Raw genomic sequence first — 15,103 nt, forward strand, 5'->3', positions numbered from 1 at the left:
GAAGATATGAGAATATTTCAATAAACACGATGCTAATTAGGCATTTGATCAATATGCAATATACATAGTTAGAACATTTTTATGCCGTTAGTGCTATCTTAAAACTGTGAAAACCGTTGAATTTTGTTTAAATAAATTCTGATTTAAATAGATTCAATTTTGAGTGTTATAACGAAATAAGATTTAAAGATTTATATATTTGTCACGATTTTATGGAGAATATCTGTCGATGTTAGAGACTAATTTGAATACAGGTTAATAAAAAAATTACACGACGATTGGTAAATCGATTTAATTGGTGATCCGCGGTTGCGAGAGGCTCGTCTAGGCTCGACCATAAATTCTGTAGCATGATGTGGAATTTCTGGCTCTTTGACTGGTTATCAGAGGCAGCCGAGCCTGTTAAAACGTAGTCGTGCCTACGTGAATAGTTGCGCCTGATTGGTCCACAAGTAGATAAACATGTTTTTTCCATAGCATTGATCTCATCGTCATTGCGTCGCTTAAGGACAACTGCGTTTATATAAAACGGAGGAGTGTCGTGGAAACCTCCGTATTTCGCGCTAACGAAAGAGGCGCCGTTGCCCCCCCGAGAAAAGAATTTTGCTGCTGGCGATCATGAAGGACGAGCTAAAGGTAGCGAAGCTGTTGATTTCGATATCGATCCTGCAATTGTTTCGAAAAAATTCAATTTGTGATTTTTATCCTTGTCGTGCTAAAGTTATTATTTTTCTTTAATAAAAAGAATAATTTGGAAATAGTCTATAAAAATTTTTCGTATAATATGATATTTAACAAATTTAAAATAGCATTATTTTATTTTAAATAGAAATGCGAAAATTACTCATACAATTACTAGAACACAATTTTGATGTAGAAAAATTTGCGAAAATTTTGAAAAAGAAAGCTTGATACAGTTGAGAAAATATTTTTCAATCAAAAGTGATACTGCATCTTTTAGTATCTTACGGGTTTCGGCTGCGAGTTTTCCAGCGAGGACGCGCGCTGTCCAGGGGCACTGCCCATTGGACAGAATAATCCGCAGAAGTGTCCATACAATCTTTATGCTGAACAATTATCGGGAACAGCATTCACTGGTGAGTAAAATCGCGCGTTTTGTTTGTGTAATTCTCTCGACATTTTTGGAGCAACGTGTCTTTTTTAAAGAATATTTCATACTTTGATTATATACTTCGAATTCAATATCCTCCATATGTTTTTATCTTATCATATGACTGTCATAAAGTCTGAAATTAAAATTTAGAAAATTAGTGTGTCTTAAATTCAAAATTTAACTGAGATAAAAAAATTGTCGTTTTTATTTTAAATGGTGAAATAAATGGAAAATTTTGTCTCGGTTTGAGAAAGATAAATTTAGCTTGGTATGATTAGAGCTCTATCATAATTCTTTAATTTGCGTGCCACTCTTATCAGACTGATAAGTTAAAACTGTAACACTATTTTACAGCAATGTAATTTTGAATTAGTTGTTTAAATAATTTTTCACTCGTCGCTAATATAATATTATGTTATGCACGTTTATTATGTATTATTTTTTGGAAGCGCTATTATTTTTATTTCTTAGTTCCACGAAATCAAAATAAAAGATCGTGGCTCTATCGGATAAAACCGTCTGTCGTTCATAAACCGTTCAAGCCCTTTACTCGAGCATGTGGTATTGAATCTTACATAATGGACGATTGGAACAAGACATATCCCAATCCCAATCAGGTAAATTTCCATGACATCGAATTCAAGGATTTATTGTAATGACTTAACTATTTAAATAATTGAATTCTAAATCAAATATTTTTAACTTTGAGATTGAATTTTTTTATATATGAAAGAAATAAAGTAGATGTGTCTGTTACTATTTGAAATCTTCGATTTAAGCATTGAAATTTAAAAGATCAGTTTTTTTGAAGCTAATCGCTCGGGTTTCAGCTAAGATGGAAGCCTTTCGATGTCCCGAATCGACGAGATCCTGAAGTCGATTTTTTCGAGGGTCTTCACACTTTGTGCGGTGCGGGCGATCCTAAAATGCGTCAGGGCATCGCGATACATGTGTATTTGTGCAATGCTTCTATGAAAGACAGAGCTTTCTATAACGCCGATGGTGATTTTCTCATCGGTAGGCAGGAAGACGATGTTACATATACAATTTTTCTTAAGAGAAAAAAAAACATACATTATTATAAAACGAAATTCTGATTGTGATTGCAGTGCCGCAATTGGGCGCTCTGCAAATCACCACCGAGTTCGGTAAGATGCGATGCGAGCCGAATGAGATATGCGTCATTCAGCAGGGAATGCGATTCTCCGTGACCGTTTTCGGTCCATCCAGAGGTTACATTCTCGAGGTCTTCGACAATCACTTTCAGCTGCCGGAATTAGGACCGATAGGTAATCATCTGTTCGCACGATCGCGCGTAGAAGTTTCGGTCTATATTTTTTTTAAATCCTTTGAAAAAATTAATCCGCATTTATGATTCTCGAAATATCAGACCGCTGAAGAATTTGTATTTTATTTTCGAGATGAAAAATCCGTGAAAAATAATATGACACTCGATTTCTTCTCTCTATCTCATTGTTGAAGAATTAATAAGATGTAATTTAATTCGACCAAAAACTGGCTATTCATTTATTGAAAATAAGTACACACTTTACGTTTCGACCCACATTGTGGTCCTTTTCAAGTGTTGTTCTTATTCAGCAATTACATTAATTACAGTAGCTAACAGATTGTCGATATGACAGGACAACTTTCATGTTTCTATTTTTAATTAATGTAATTGCTGAATAAGAACAACACTTGAAAAGGACCACAATGTGGGTCGAAACGTAATGTGTACTTATTTGCAATAAATGAATAGCCAGTTTTTGGTCGAATTAAATTGCATCTTATTATTTGTGAAAATTTTATCACTGGCGATCAACAATTAATTGTGAAGATTTTGAAGAATTAAATTTCTTTGATTGAAAACTCGAAATAAATGAATGTTTCTTTAATGAGTGAGCTAATTAGCGGGGTTAACGTGTAGGTGCGAATGGCCTGGCGAGTCCAAGAGACTTTCAGACACCGGTGGCTTGGTACGAGGATCGCGAGATCGATTACGAGATCGTATGCAAATATCAGGGAAAGCTGTTTACGGCTGATCAAGATCACAGTCCCTTCGACGTTGTTGCGTGGCATGGCAATTACGTACCTTACAAATATGATCTCGATAGATTTATGGTCATCAACTCGGTCTCCTTTGATCACTGCGTGAGTAGATCTCTTCATGGATATTCAAGAAAGTTCTGAGATCTAAAAAGAAATTTCTACATGTGTAAAGATTCTCATATATTTGTTAGTTATACATTTCTATGTATACAATGCAGGAAGAGTACCAGTAATTGGATATTATCTTCGCCGATGCGTTAAATTTCTTATTTCTATTTTTTCTTTCATTCTTTTAAAATATAAAATTCCAATTTTTGCGTTTAATCTTTATAATATAAATATGCATAGCAAATAAGCCTTTTAAATGTCCTTCAAATTCGACACACTATCGGAATGAATAATTTAATCAATTCCACAGGATCCGTCCATCTTCACTGTGCTGACGTGTCCTACTAACAAGCCTGGAACCGCTGCTGCTGACTTCGTGATCTTTCCACCCCGATGGTCTGTGCAGGAGCACACTTTCCGACCTCCTTACTATCATCGTAAGTAGAAATTATATTCCTTATAAATATTCCTTTTGCGTTTCATACACGTGCCGACGAAATAAGAACGAGGCTTGGCATATGCGTATTATAATATCTTTTTATACAAATTATTATATAAAAGAAATCATGCCTGACAAGATTATTAAAATATTATTTGTGTCACAATTTCTAATATCGCGCATTTAAACTTTCATTTAAACAAAAAGTATAAATTTGAAAAAGTAGTGGCGAAAGTAGTTAAACAAATATATATAATATAAAATATAGAAGACATCAAGAAATGTCTTAAACCTACTCGTCGTTTTTAAATTCCTTTTTTAATCACATTCTTTGAATTTTGATGTTATTTGATAATTATTTTTAATTTATACTATATATATATATATATATATATATATATATATATTTAAACTATGAATTCATCAGTCTGTAACATGTTTGATATACTGAATACGGTATATGAAAATTGCGAGATTTTCTGTTCCGATTTCTCGGGGTCGAATACATACGGGAAGAGTTCAAGCGAGTATTTCGCCGAACTCGACTCGGAGCGTCTTCGTTCCGGAAGAGCGCTCCTGAAAATTGTGCAACCGAGTTAGCACAGAGAAAACTCGAAATTTTTCCCGGCGACCGATCGTACAATATCTTTTTCTTCGATGTGTCGTTTCACCGATTTTCTATCACGATCCGATCGATTACAAGACGGAACGGACCACTTTCGTTTGATGTCGCAGTCGTCCTTGTCGTCATGATTGTTGTTGTATCTTGCTGTATTATTGCGCTCTTATTGAGAAAGTTGCGTGCAAAGAGAAAGACACATAGGCATAATGCTTATTGATGAGAACGCATCCTTACGGATTGAGTAATTGAAAACTACAAGAAGCGTCTCATTATCAGAGTCTCGAGAGCGTTCGTTCCGCTGCATAGAAATTACACGTAAAATTATAGGATTGAAATTGGAATAACTATCATCATCAACTAAACGCGTTATGGTATTTTCCGATCGTAAAATTAATATTGATTATTATCAAGGATATTATTACTACCCTTGGACAACGAATTTTTTGCTTGCTATGGAGAAAGCAATTATTATTTTTGTCGTCTGAATATTAAAAGTATAAATGTATACTTATATAAAGTAGAAATATTTATATATATTTATTTAATAAATAATTATCTTAAAAAATTATTATGAAAAGATGATTGGGCAAATTACATCTTTGTGAAATAGTAATATTTTTTCAATTAATTATTTGTCATTATATATACATTCTATCAAAAAGATTTCATAAATACATTATTTTAAGAAAAAAAAAGAAAGAAGTTATTTTAAGAGCAAGTAAAAGAATAAAAATATCAATAAGAAAAAAATTGGTGTAGAAATTATTTAGTAACATAAAATTAATCACATAATCAAATCGAAAACCAATTATCCGTTAAAATAATTTTGTGAAATATTTCGATGACATTTGAATAATATTAATTTCCTTGCTTCTCTGAAATAACTTAATTTTTTTCCTGAAATAGTGAAATTTATGAAATATTTTTCTATGAAATGTCTACACATCACATTGAAATATATCAATGCGATTTTTTTACTTTGCAAATACGAAACTATGCAATATGAAACGTATATATAATACGCATCTCAAAATACTGGCGAGCGTCAGTAAGAGTAGCCGCTCGCTGCTTTCTCCGAGATTTGATAACCAGTATAGCAGTGTGTTTTCAATGCGGGCCATTCCCCACGTTAATGAATAAGTCGGCAGCGCGTGGAGAGCGATAATATGCAAAATGCGCGGAATTTCCATTGCAAATCCTACCGGTGCGTTTCGTTGCGCGATCGCGAATGACGCGCTATATATGCGCTCGTTTCGTATGTCGGTTTTTTTCAGTGATACCAGTCAATGATGAAAATCAACGGAGGAGGGCTCGATTCATTATTTAAATGATTTATTCGACATCTGTCAACAGACATGTCGGATTTCGCGAGAATTTCTGTCAAATATCAGATATTAAAGAAAATTAAATCATTATGTTTAACGAGGGAAAATGTTATTAGTGACCAAGAGTTTGGATTGGATTCCGCTATATTTCTCGAATTAATTTACATATGGTTAATTGATTCGATAGACGCTTTTTTCAAACCTTATTAGTTAAAATAATTCACATTTAAAATAGATAATGTATGTATTTGCTTTTTACTATACTTTGTTTTTTCCTTAGTCTATAGCTTTATAATAATTTATGTTAATACATGCTATGTTTACTGCTTACATTATCAAACGGTAGTGTCACTTATGTATATATCAGCACTGTAATTGAACAGAGTAGTTTATTTGCTATAATATTGTGTTTTTCTTCAACAAACTATTATCACTCTATTTATATACACATGATGAAACTTTTAAAACTACCAAAATTGTATTATTATTTTATCGGATTCTTCCACAAGTTAATTAATCTGAATACTTGTATAGATAAATAATAATATTAAGAAAAATACACTGTCTTGACAAAACCTTGCTGTTTTTTAATTCTTAGGAAATTGCATGAGCGAATTTATGGGGCTGATAAAGGGTCGTTACGAAGCGAAGGAGGATGGTTTCTCCGCCGGTGGTGCGTCCTTACACTCTATCATGACTCCGCATGGTCCTGATGAACAGTGCTTCGAGGCCGCGACCAAAAACGAGCTGGTACCGGAGAAGATTGCCGACGGTACGCAGGCGTTTATGTTCGAGACCTCGTATAGCATGGCCGTGACGGAATGGGCCAGTAAGCTCTGCAACAAGCTAGATGACAGCTACTACGAATGCTGGCAGGGTCTACGGAAGCACTTTGAGCCCGTCGCCAATTAAGTCGGTCAGAATCACTTAAATGCGGCGATCAGTGCGTCAACAACATGTTTATGTTAAGACCATAATTTTTAAATAACCTGTGTTTACGCTCTTTATTTGATTTTATGATTTATTTTGATGAGAAAGAAAGCCTTTCTCTCTTCAACAGAGCGTATTTTCCCTTTCACTAATGACTGCATCATCTCAAGAGCTTTTTAAATATCTTTTACACAGTTCTATCTATTTTGTTGAGTCCCGTTATAATCTTTCTCTCCTCTAAGAAATTTTTTTTTCATAGCGTGTTGTGTCCAAAAGATATCGTGCAAATCTACGAAGTTATCTAGTGCGTGCAGTTGCAAATTGATAATGAATTCGCTACATCGACAATATATCGTGTCCGCACGAAGAGTGCAAAGAACTTTTAATTATTTACCTCCTACCAAGACGTTGGCATTCATGATCAATGCGATTTGACGAAAGTATGTTAAAGATGCAGCGTACATATACGGTGTCCCGAAACTTTTTAATTGACAAAGCGTTTTGGAGCAAACGCAAATTTATTGAGAATTCTAAGCATATTTCTAATTACGAAAAAATCAGCGTAACTATACTTTAAATGGAGAGTGCTTAAAGTTAAAAAGAAAAGCGCATTTTGAAAAAAAAAACATAATTTTGATTAAAATAATTCCAGGTATTAATGTCGAAGATAAGATAACAGCAGAATTTTGAAATATGATTAATCTAAAATTCATTGGAAAACTGACAATGAAACATTTTTTGTAACAGTTTAAAAATAGTATTGCAACATAAAATAAGATTGCAACATATGTTATAATTATAAATAATTCTTATTTCTAGTGATACAGTTTACAATAAATTGTATCTTATCTAAAATCTGACGTTTATGAAGTCAACCAATTGTAACAAAAAAACATAAATTATATTGTTTTTATGTCTCCAGACATGTAATAAAAAATTTAAATGATTTTTCTTCTCAACATGTAATAATTTTGTTATTTAAATGATCCTTCTACTTAACATGTATCAAGCGTTTTTTAACATGTATCGTATTTTTAATATGTATCTTATTTTCTACAAAAATTACAAAATAAGAGTTAGTTATAAAATTAAAAATAATGCTTTTTTATTCTTTTTAATTTTAAATAATATCTTATATTTAATTTCTTGTAGTTTTAAAATGATCAATACTGTTTTAATGCAATACCTTTATCTTTTATCTTATCAAAATCTCGGAAAATTTATCTTCTTTCTGTCATCGATCAAACTTTCACATTTGTACTTAACAGTTAATACGTGTTACAAGCAAATACGTGTTACAGTTGCATTATAATTGAAAAATATAACAGTGAGAAAAAAATCTAATGACATACAGTTTTTCTCTCTTGTTTTTTTTTGTAATTTACCTAGTACATGTAATAATTTTTTCTTCACTGTCTGATTATTTTAAATGCCTTGAATCGTTAGTGATTCACCTTGTAGAGATCGTCTTTGTCGACTCCAGACTATATAAGCAGTACCTGCTATTCCCAGCAGAGTTTTCTCTCATCAATACGCAGTTTGACCTCACGTCTGATAGAAAGTTGATTCCGTAGTGTACAGGATATATTAGAATATTTTGCGTTGTTTATAAAGCCCAGGCGGAGCATGTAAATCGGAGCATGAGATGACATTGATGTCGTAAAAATCGGAGTTTTTGACAAACTTCAAAGCAGTTGTCATGTTGAGATCGATGACACGTGCTGTGTCGACCAAATGTAGTGTATTGTCAAATAATGGGTAACCTAAAAATGCACGTAACAATCCGTAACTTTTTCTTCGTGATTGCCCTGTGTTTTTTGACTGAACGCGCTTCGGCCTCGTATTGTTATCCGCACTATTGTCAAAATGTGGTGAGTATTATATCTTCTTCTAATCACAAGCACAGCGCACATTTAAAGCGCACTCATACACACACACAATACATGTATAGATTTTAAATCACCAGCAGTGTCACATGGCATACATACAGAGTATTTCAGGGAATTGCGCGCTTTTTTTTACATATCTATTTGTCTATGAAATATTCATCCAGAAGTGAAAATTAGACGTAAATACAATTTTTTCATCATTTTATAACTTAACATTATTTTTTAATGTAACTTCTAATGCTGTTAAGGTATTATCCTTGAAAAAATATGTAAATTATACAGATGATTAGCTTACGTCTGGGTATTTATATAGATACGATTAATACTGAATTAAATTGTTTATGGTATAGGCATTTATGTGATTGCACAAAGATAATAACGAACACTATTTTTGCATTATATAAGCAACTGATAATTAGATTAAAAAATAAAAGTTTATCTCTTTGACTCTTATTCAATCAGTATAATCTTTTTCTACCTTGAATTGATTAATTATCAACATTATATATATATATATATATATATATATATATATATATGTATACAGACAAATACTTTATATCTACATAGGATATATAGGTTTCCAGTTTAATTAAAATCACTCTGTTCCTTTATTTTTCACCCATTTAGATTTATTTAAATTTAAAAGAAAGTATCTTTGCGAGCGATAGCGAGTGTATTTGTCGACCACACAATCGACCTCTAAACTCGCAAATTACTCTTTTTTTCTGCCATTGTCCGTTTTTAAGAGACGATCTTTTGCTACTTTTAAAATATATAATTAGTCGACAAAAAGAAGATGCTCTCTCAGAAAGCACACAATAATAATAAATAACAATAATAAACCTAACCGAAAAGAAATATAACTAAGCGTCACATTATTTCTTTATGTTTTTATTATTTCACGATAAAATTAATGAAGTCGCCAGTGAAGAGTAAACCATACAAATTTATTGAAATTTCGACCTAACTGGCCAGTATAATTTAATTAGAAACACCTTTGTTTCTAATTAAATTATACTGGCCAGTTAGGTCGAAATTTCAATAAATTTGTATGATTTTTATTATTTCTTTATATTTTTCTTTATAATAATTTTTTAGACTAACCTGGACTTGAAACCAATACCAGGTTTCCGATGTGTATTGACGAAGGTACAAAGGGGCGAAGGTAGGAAATGATAAATTAAAACGAAAATTTTTTCAATGAATTAAATTCAATCACTATTGCGAGATTATTTTTTAGGTTGTGCAAAGTTAAAATTTGACGAATTCGATAAGAAATCATCTAAACAAGATAATGTCGGAAACTTCGTATTACATGCGTTTGTCCATACTTTCCAGAAGGACAACCATAAAGCGACCTCATTTAATTTGTCGATCTCAGATATCAATTTCCATAGTAAGGAGATGCCGCAATTAAACTCTATTAAATTAATAATATTAAAATATTTAATTAAATATTTTTCGTGCTGCGTTGCGCATTAAAAATTTATTTGTAAAATAGGATTAATTACGCGTTATCAAAATATCGCCGACGAGAATGAGCATGCGTGTAGATACATACAATTGTACGGAAATGCCACTCATCCCGAAATACCCAAAGACTTGTTCGTGTCGTGTCCATTTTCCTCTGGTTCACACGAGGGATCTCCGTATCGTTTGGAGTATGCCGCCATTCAGAAAAATCACACATACAGCAAAAAGTACATCTTCTTCGTGCCGGATCACAAATTGATCGGTGGGTCCTCTTTTTCCACAGCTCTTTAACGACATTGTTCATAAATTCCAACTATATCTGTGCGTATCTTTCAGAGGACGACATTAAAGTCGAAATGTTTACACCTTTTACATACATAGACGTGTCGGATTTGTCACAATTAGCGTTGTACATACAACCGCTCCCGAAGAGCTACAACGTAGCGAAATACAAAATATGGTTAATCAATAACGACACGCAATCGGCGCTCAACATCGTGATTTTACCCGCGAACGAAAATAATGAACATTTGCGGTATGACTTCTCTGTACCGGATGATAGCGTATATTACATCAAAGTCGCAGCGTTACATCTAAACTGCGGCGAACATGGATGCGTGAACAGCACGACACCGTTTATAAACACAAGTAAAGATGATTTAACGTGTCATACTTTTTTTTTTCATCTCGCCACTCTAATGACTCTAATGGCTCTTTTAACATTGTTACATTTCGCATTTCTTAGAACATCCATCCCATAAATTGTTGATTATGATAATCAGTTTGATATGGATACCACCTGTTTTGTTATACGCGCTGTATCATGTGTTTAAGCTTTACAGAAAGAGAGGTAAGAATTTATTTTCTTTTACATTTGTAGTAATAAGATATTCTTTTTTTCTTGTTTATTTATTAAATAGAATTGATTTAAAACGGATTTATTAAATAGTTTTAAAGAGAATAGCAATGAGGCCAAATTGCTTGCTGATTTATACCCCGTCACATCCTCTGCACGTGAATGTAATGGCGGAATTGGCAAAATATTTGAAAAGTTGTAACATCAATGCCATGATAGATATGTTTGATATCGCAGAAACTGCCAACAAAGTGAGTAACGAAATAAATCTATATATAATTATATAACTTAGGATAGGTTTATACAATATAATTTAAATTGCTTTCAAAACAAATCATAATTAACTAATAAATTAATTTGTAATGAGAGCTTGATTCAAATAAAATAAATTAATTAATGGAAGAGAAGATAACTTTGTAACATTGCAGGATCCGGGACTCTGGTGCAACACTGCATTTCAAGCTGCCGACATTGTGCTCGTCGTGACATCTCCGTTGGTGTCGTCCGCAAAAACCAACACAACAATTGTTTATCGGAACGTGGATAATCACCTGCTGCGTCTGCTGAAGGAGAATTATCCGCAAAGAAACAAGAGATATTACACGATTCAATTGCCGTATTGCAAGCCAAATCGCATACCAGAGGAGGCGCGACTCTTCAAGAAATTCCATTTACCTAAGGACTTAAAGAGGCTTGTGAAGACGATCCATGGTATCGGTTGCTTGCAATTCATCACGTCGTCGGATAACGAGCTATTGGAAAGCATTAAGTGCGCTATGATGACGGTATCTGAGGATGAAGGCAGTACGGATGAGAGCGGTAAGTCGCGGTCAATAAGCGATTTTATTATTATGAAATGATGATTTTATTATAATTTTATTGTAATTCTTTTTGCTGTCGTCTTACTCCGTTTTGTGCACATTTTCTCGATTTTTAGATTTTTATATTGCTAAAAATTTTTTTCTATTTTTTTTACTTGTAAATCGCGGTCAATAAGCGATTTTATTATTATGACATGATGATTTTATTATAATCTTATTGTAATTCTTTTTGCTGTCGTCTTACTCCGTTTTGTGCACATTTTCTCGATTTTTAGATTTTTATATTGCTAAAAATTTTTTTCTATTTTTTTTACTTGTACTTAATAAAATTATCATCATGATGTTATTATGTCGATACTTTTACAATCAGTTTCAATATTTTTTAGACGGTTTATTGTCACCACCGATTGTTATACAAGAAACTGCCAGTATAAAATATCGTAAAATCGATGAATCTGACGAGGTTCATAAGTCCGACATGGTGGATGGTAGTGTTATACCTCATTCTTTTACGACAAATATCGATGAATTGAATTTACTCGGTGAAATTGACGAAAAGAAGATTCCCGAGTTCAATTCTACAAAGAACGACTGTGAATTTCGCATTGATAAGTTGAATTTGTGATTTTTCTTACATTTTATACACATAAGAATAGTGGTAACAGTAACAACTTTGGGAGGAGCAGAGCACTATTTGCCTCTCAATAAAATTATTGGGGTGTAGCACTCCCTCTCTTTTGAACGAGGAAAAATAATGTTTAAGATGAAAAACGCTCATTATGCTTAGGTAGGCCTCATGTTGCGATTTCAGACATACCTTTGATATTTTTCCCAAATTGCCGTCACTGCATAAGAATAGCTCGTAAGATATTCATTTTATATGCCGCGATCAATTTTTTACAATTTGTGACAATGATTGATTCAAATAAAAAATAATTTTCTATGAAAAATTCTATTGTAACTCGTGGAAATTAAAATTTTTTATTTCGTTTTATGAAATTTAAATCATATATTTTTATGTTTTTATACATAATTATATTGCAAAGTAAAAAAATTGATATATGTATTTTTAATAGTAATATTAAAATTTATATCTATACTACACATATATTATCTTTTATAGCCACATAAATATTCTTAAAAGAAATTTTTTTTAAATAATAATAATATAGAAAATAACTTTTTTTTTTCTCTTTTTCTCTTTCTCCTCTCTAATCCTTATTCTTTTTCCTCTTCTTGTTTTATTTTTTACTTTTTCAGATTTTTCTTACTTAAAAAGAAATAATTATTGGGAAAACAAGTGCTGCTGTCAATTAGGTAAGGATGATATAAAGATTAACTCCATCTGGAAGCATCTTTTATACATTTCGTTATATTAATCACAAGAAAATCATATGGCACAATGTTAACCAGTAAGGCGCGTATTCGATATCGTAGTCACTTTTAACGCATCGGACAGTAAATAAAAAAAATCGGTACAAATCGAAATTATGCGCAATCGTCGTCGAATCCGCAAAACGATAAATATAACTATGCTAATTGTGTGGAATGTTGCGTTTTATACATAAATACAAAAAGGACGATTTCTCGTTTACATTGAGGTAACGTCGTTTAACGTCGAAGCACAATCTTCATCTTATGAATACGGTTGGGCGTCAATCGGAGTTCGAATATACATCTCGTAAAAATTCTATTCTTCGATCGTATCACTTCGTCATGCGATCTGTTGCTTTGTGTTGGACACACAAAAGCCATAAAAGCTAGTGCGAGAATAAAAAATTTCGTTTCAAAGGAAGCGTGACGATTAAAAGTTTCAAGTTAGATAATTAAGTTAGCGCCATTAATAGGGTGTCCTGTCGCACAATTTTACAACCATAGATATTATTATTAAGAAAGATGGAAGATCATCTTTAATTTTTTATAACATTAATATCTCGCGCAATTATACCACGAATGAAATTTCTGCTGAAGTGTAGACCATTTAAAATTGAATAACAGTGAATTAATAATAAAAAATGAGAACTGTTAGTAATAGTTGAGAAACAATTCATATTTAGTTTAAGACACCCTGTAGCATTCTTAAATCGCAAAAAAGCTTCATAAGTTCTTAATGAGCAACTATTTTCAAATCTCATCACACTTGCGTAGTGCGATATGCAAAAGATTCTTAAACGCTGAAAATTGGAAAACCTGACGATTTTTTTGACAAATTGCACGAATAATTATAATGCGTAACTATTATTATTAATAATAATAAAAGCTTCATTATCAATGACAATATATGGATAGTCGCGTATGATTTTAAGTACATAAAAATAGATGAAATTAATTATTAATTTATATATGATATAATTACCACTCTCTGCGCGATATAATTTGCTCTTCATTTTTAATAGAGCGTTTCGTTCAGTCGTTTTCGAAATTTCTTCTGCGGCATTTCTGCTCTCGCAATTTCTTCAACTTTGTAAAGTTGATACTCGTTGTTGTAAATGCGACTTCAGCGAATTTTCATTTATTCAGCACATTTTCATACTTATCGTACCCTCATCATCCTTATCCACAATGCATCATCTTCGAAAATAGCGTTTCTCATCCCACGCGAATCACAATTACCTTCCTCCATTCATCGTTCGTACATAATTTTCTCTTCTGCTCCTTCATTAAATAAATATTCTCCTCCTTCGCATGACTCGAAATCGTCAATTATTTCATCCTTCTAGCTATCTTCCCTTATTTTCATTCGTCATATTGTAGTCTCAAATTAATGGAAATTTCGAGACTCATTGAAGACTGGCGTGTTCCCCATTTTATAATTTTCTCATTTGTGTCGTATTTGTTTCAAATATCCAAAACGAGATTATGCCTATCAGTTCGTCACGTTATTATCGCTTTTGTCATCATCTATACTATTAAATACCAAGAGGTCCTCTGTCTCTGACGATTTCTTTCCTTGCATATCGATATAAGATTGAGGACGTTCGTTCGAAGGTATTGTCAGGTCGTTTTCGCTGTTGCTCGCCATACTAATGTTCCGCAGCTTTATCGGGCTCTCGTAATGATTGGCGTTCATGTTTGCTGGTTGATCATTTACGTACGGCGACTTCATGGTTTCCTCGGGAAAAGACGCTACGGACGGATGCCAAAGCGCCTGCAATTTATCTATCTTATCACATTTAGTAACCGCTTCGGAAGGCATTCGACCAAGATAGTTGACAGTATTTGTTTTCAAAATAGTGCCAGTCCCGTTGGCCATCTGATCATTATTGGAACCTAAAAAGAAAAAAAGAAAAATATTATTAATAATTATTAGCAATGATAAAATTATTAGCGAAAATTAAAATGATATTTGTAATTGTCAGAATATATGATTATAAATGACAATTTTTTACAATTAAATTGTTAAACATAATTTATATAAATTAAATATAATTTAAACATGATTAATCTTTATAATAAACAAATTGTTCGTAGTAT

The 15,103-nt window shown here is 32.4% G+C and overlaps 3 protein-coding genes across 3 annotated transcripts in view; 2 read left to right on the forward strand and 1 right to left on the reverse strand.

The window, feature by feature from the left end:
• The first annotated feature begins 535 nt into the window (after positions 1-535).
• Positions 536-7,546, forward strand: hgo (homogentisate 1,2-dioxygenase). The gene is made up of 8 exons (XM_029319950.2): positions 536-636; positions 962-1,097; positions 1,586-1,731; positions 1,945-2,131; positions 2,224-2,403; positions 3,042-3,265; positions 3,582-3,708; positions 6,256-7,546. Exons 1-8 carry the CDS (start codon positions 619-621, stop codon positions 6,567-6,569), a joined length of 1,332 nt encoding a protein of 443 aa, XP_029175783.1. The 5' UTR covers positions 536-618; the 3' UTR covers positions 6,570-7,546.
• Positions 7,547-7,999: 453 nt separating this feature from the next.
• On the forward strand, positions 8,000-12,808 carry LOC114944172 (uncharacterized). Its single transcript, XM_029319960.2, has 9 exons — positions 8,000-8,458; positions 9,578-9,644; positions 9,720-9,875; positions 9,981-10,214; positions 10,289-10,600; positions 10,698-10,802; positions 10,902-11,059; positions 11,237-11,627; positions 12,016-12,808. Exons 1-9 carry the CDS (start codon positions 8,342-8,344, stop codon positions 12,252-12,254), a joined length of 1,779 nt encoding a protein of 592 aa, XP_029175793.1. The 5' UTR covers positions 8,000-8,341; the 3' UTR covers positions 12,255-12,808.
• A 167-nt stretch (positions 12,809-12,975) lies between these two features.
• The window catches only part of Ret (protein kinase receptor Ret oncogene), a 53,449-nt gene continuing 51,321 nt past the window's right edge, over positions 12,976-15,103 (reverse strand). Inside the window, exon 20 of the mRNA XM_029319765.2 lies at positions 12,976-14,899. Coding sequence (XP_029175598.1) covers positions 14,496-14,899 — 404 coding nt within the window. The 3' untranslated portion in view covers positions 12,976-14,495. The remainder of the gene's footprint in view (positions 14,900-15,103) is intronic.

The sequence above is a fragment of the Nylanderia fulva genome, unplaced genomic scaffold, assembly GCF_048542155.1.
Source record: "Nylanderia fulva isolate GAGA-0341 unplaced genomic scaffold, ASM4854215v1 Scaffold20, whole genome shotgun sequence".
Lineage (NCBI taxonomy): Eukaryota > Metazoa > Arthropoda > Insecta > Hymenoptera > Formicidae > Nylanderia > Nylanderia fulva.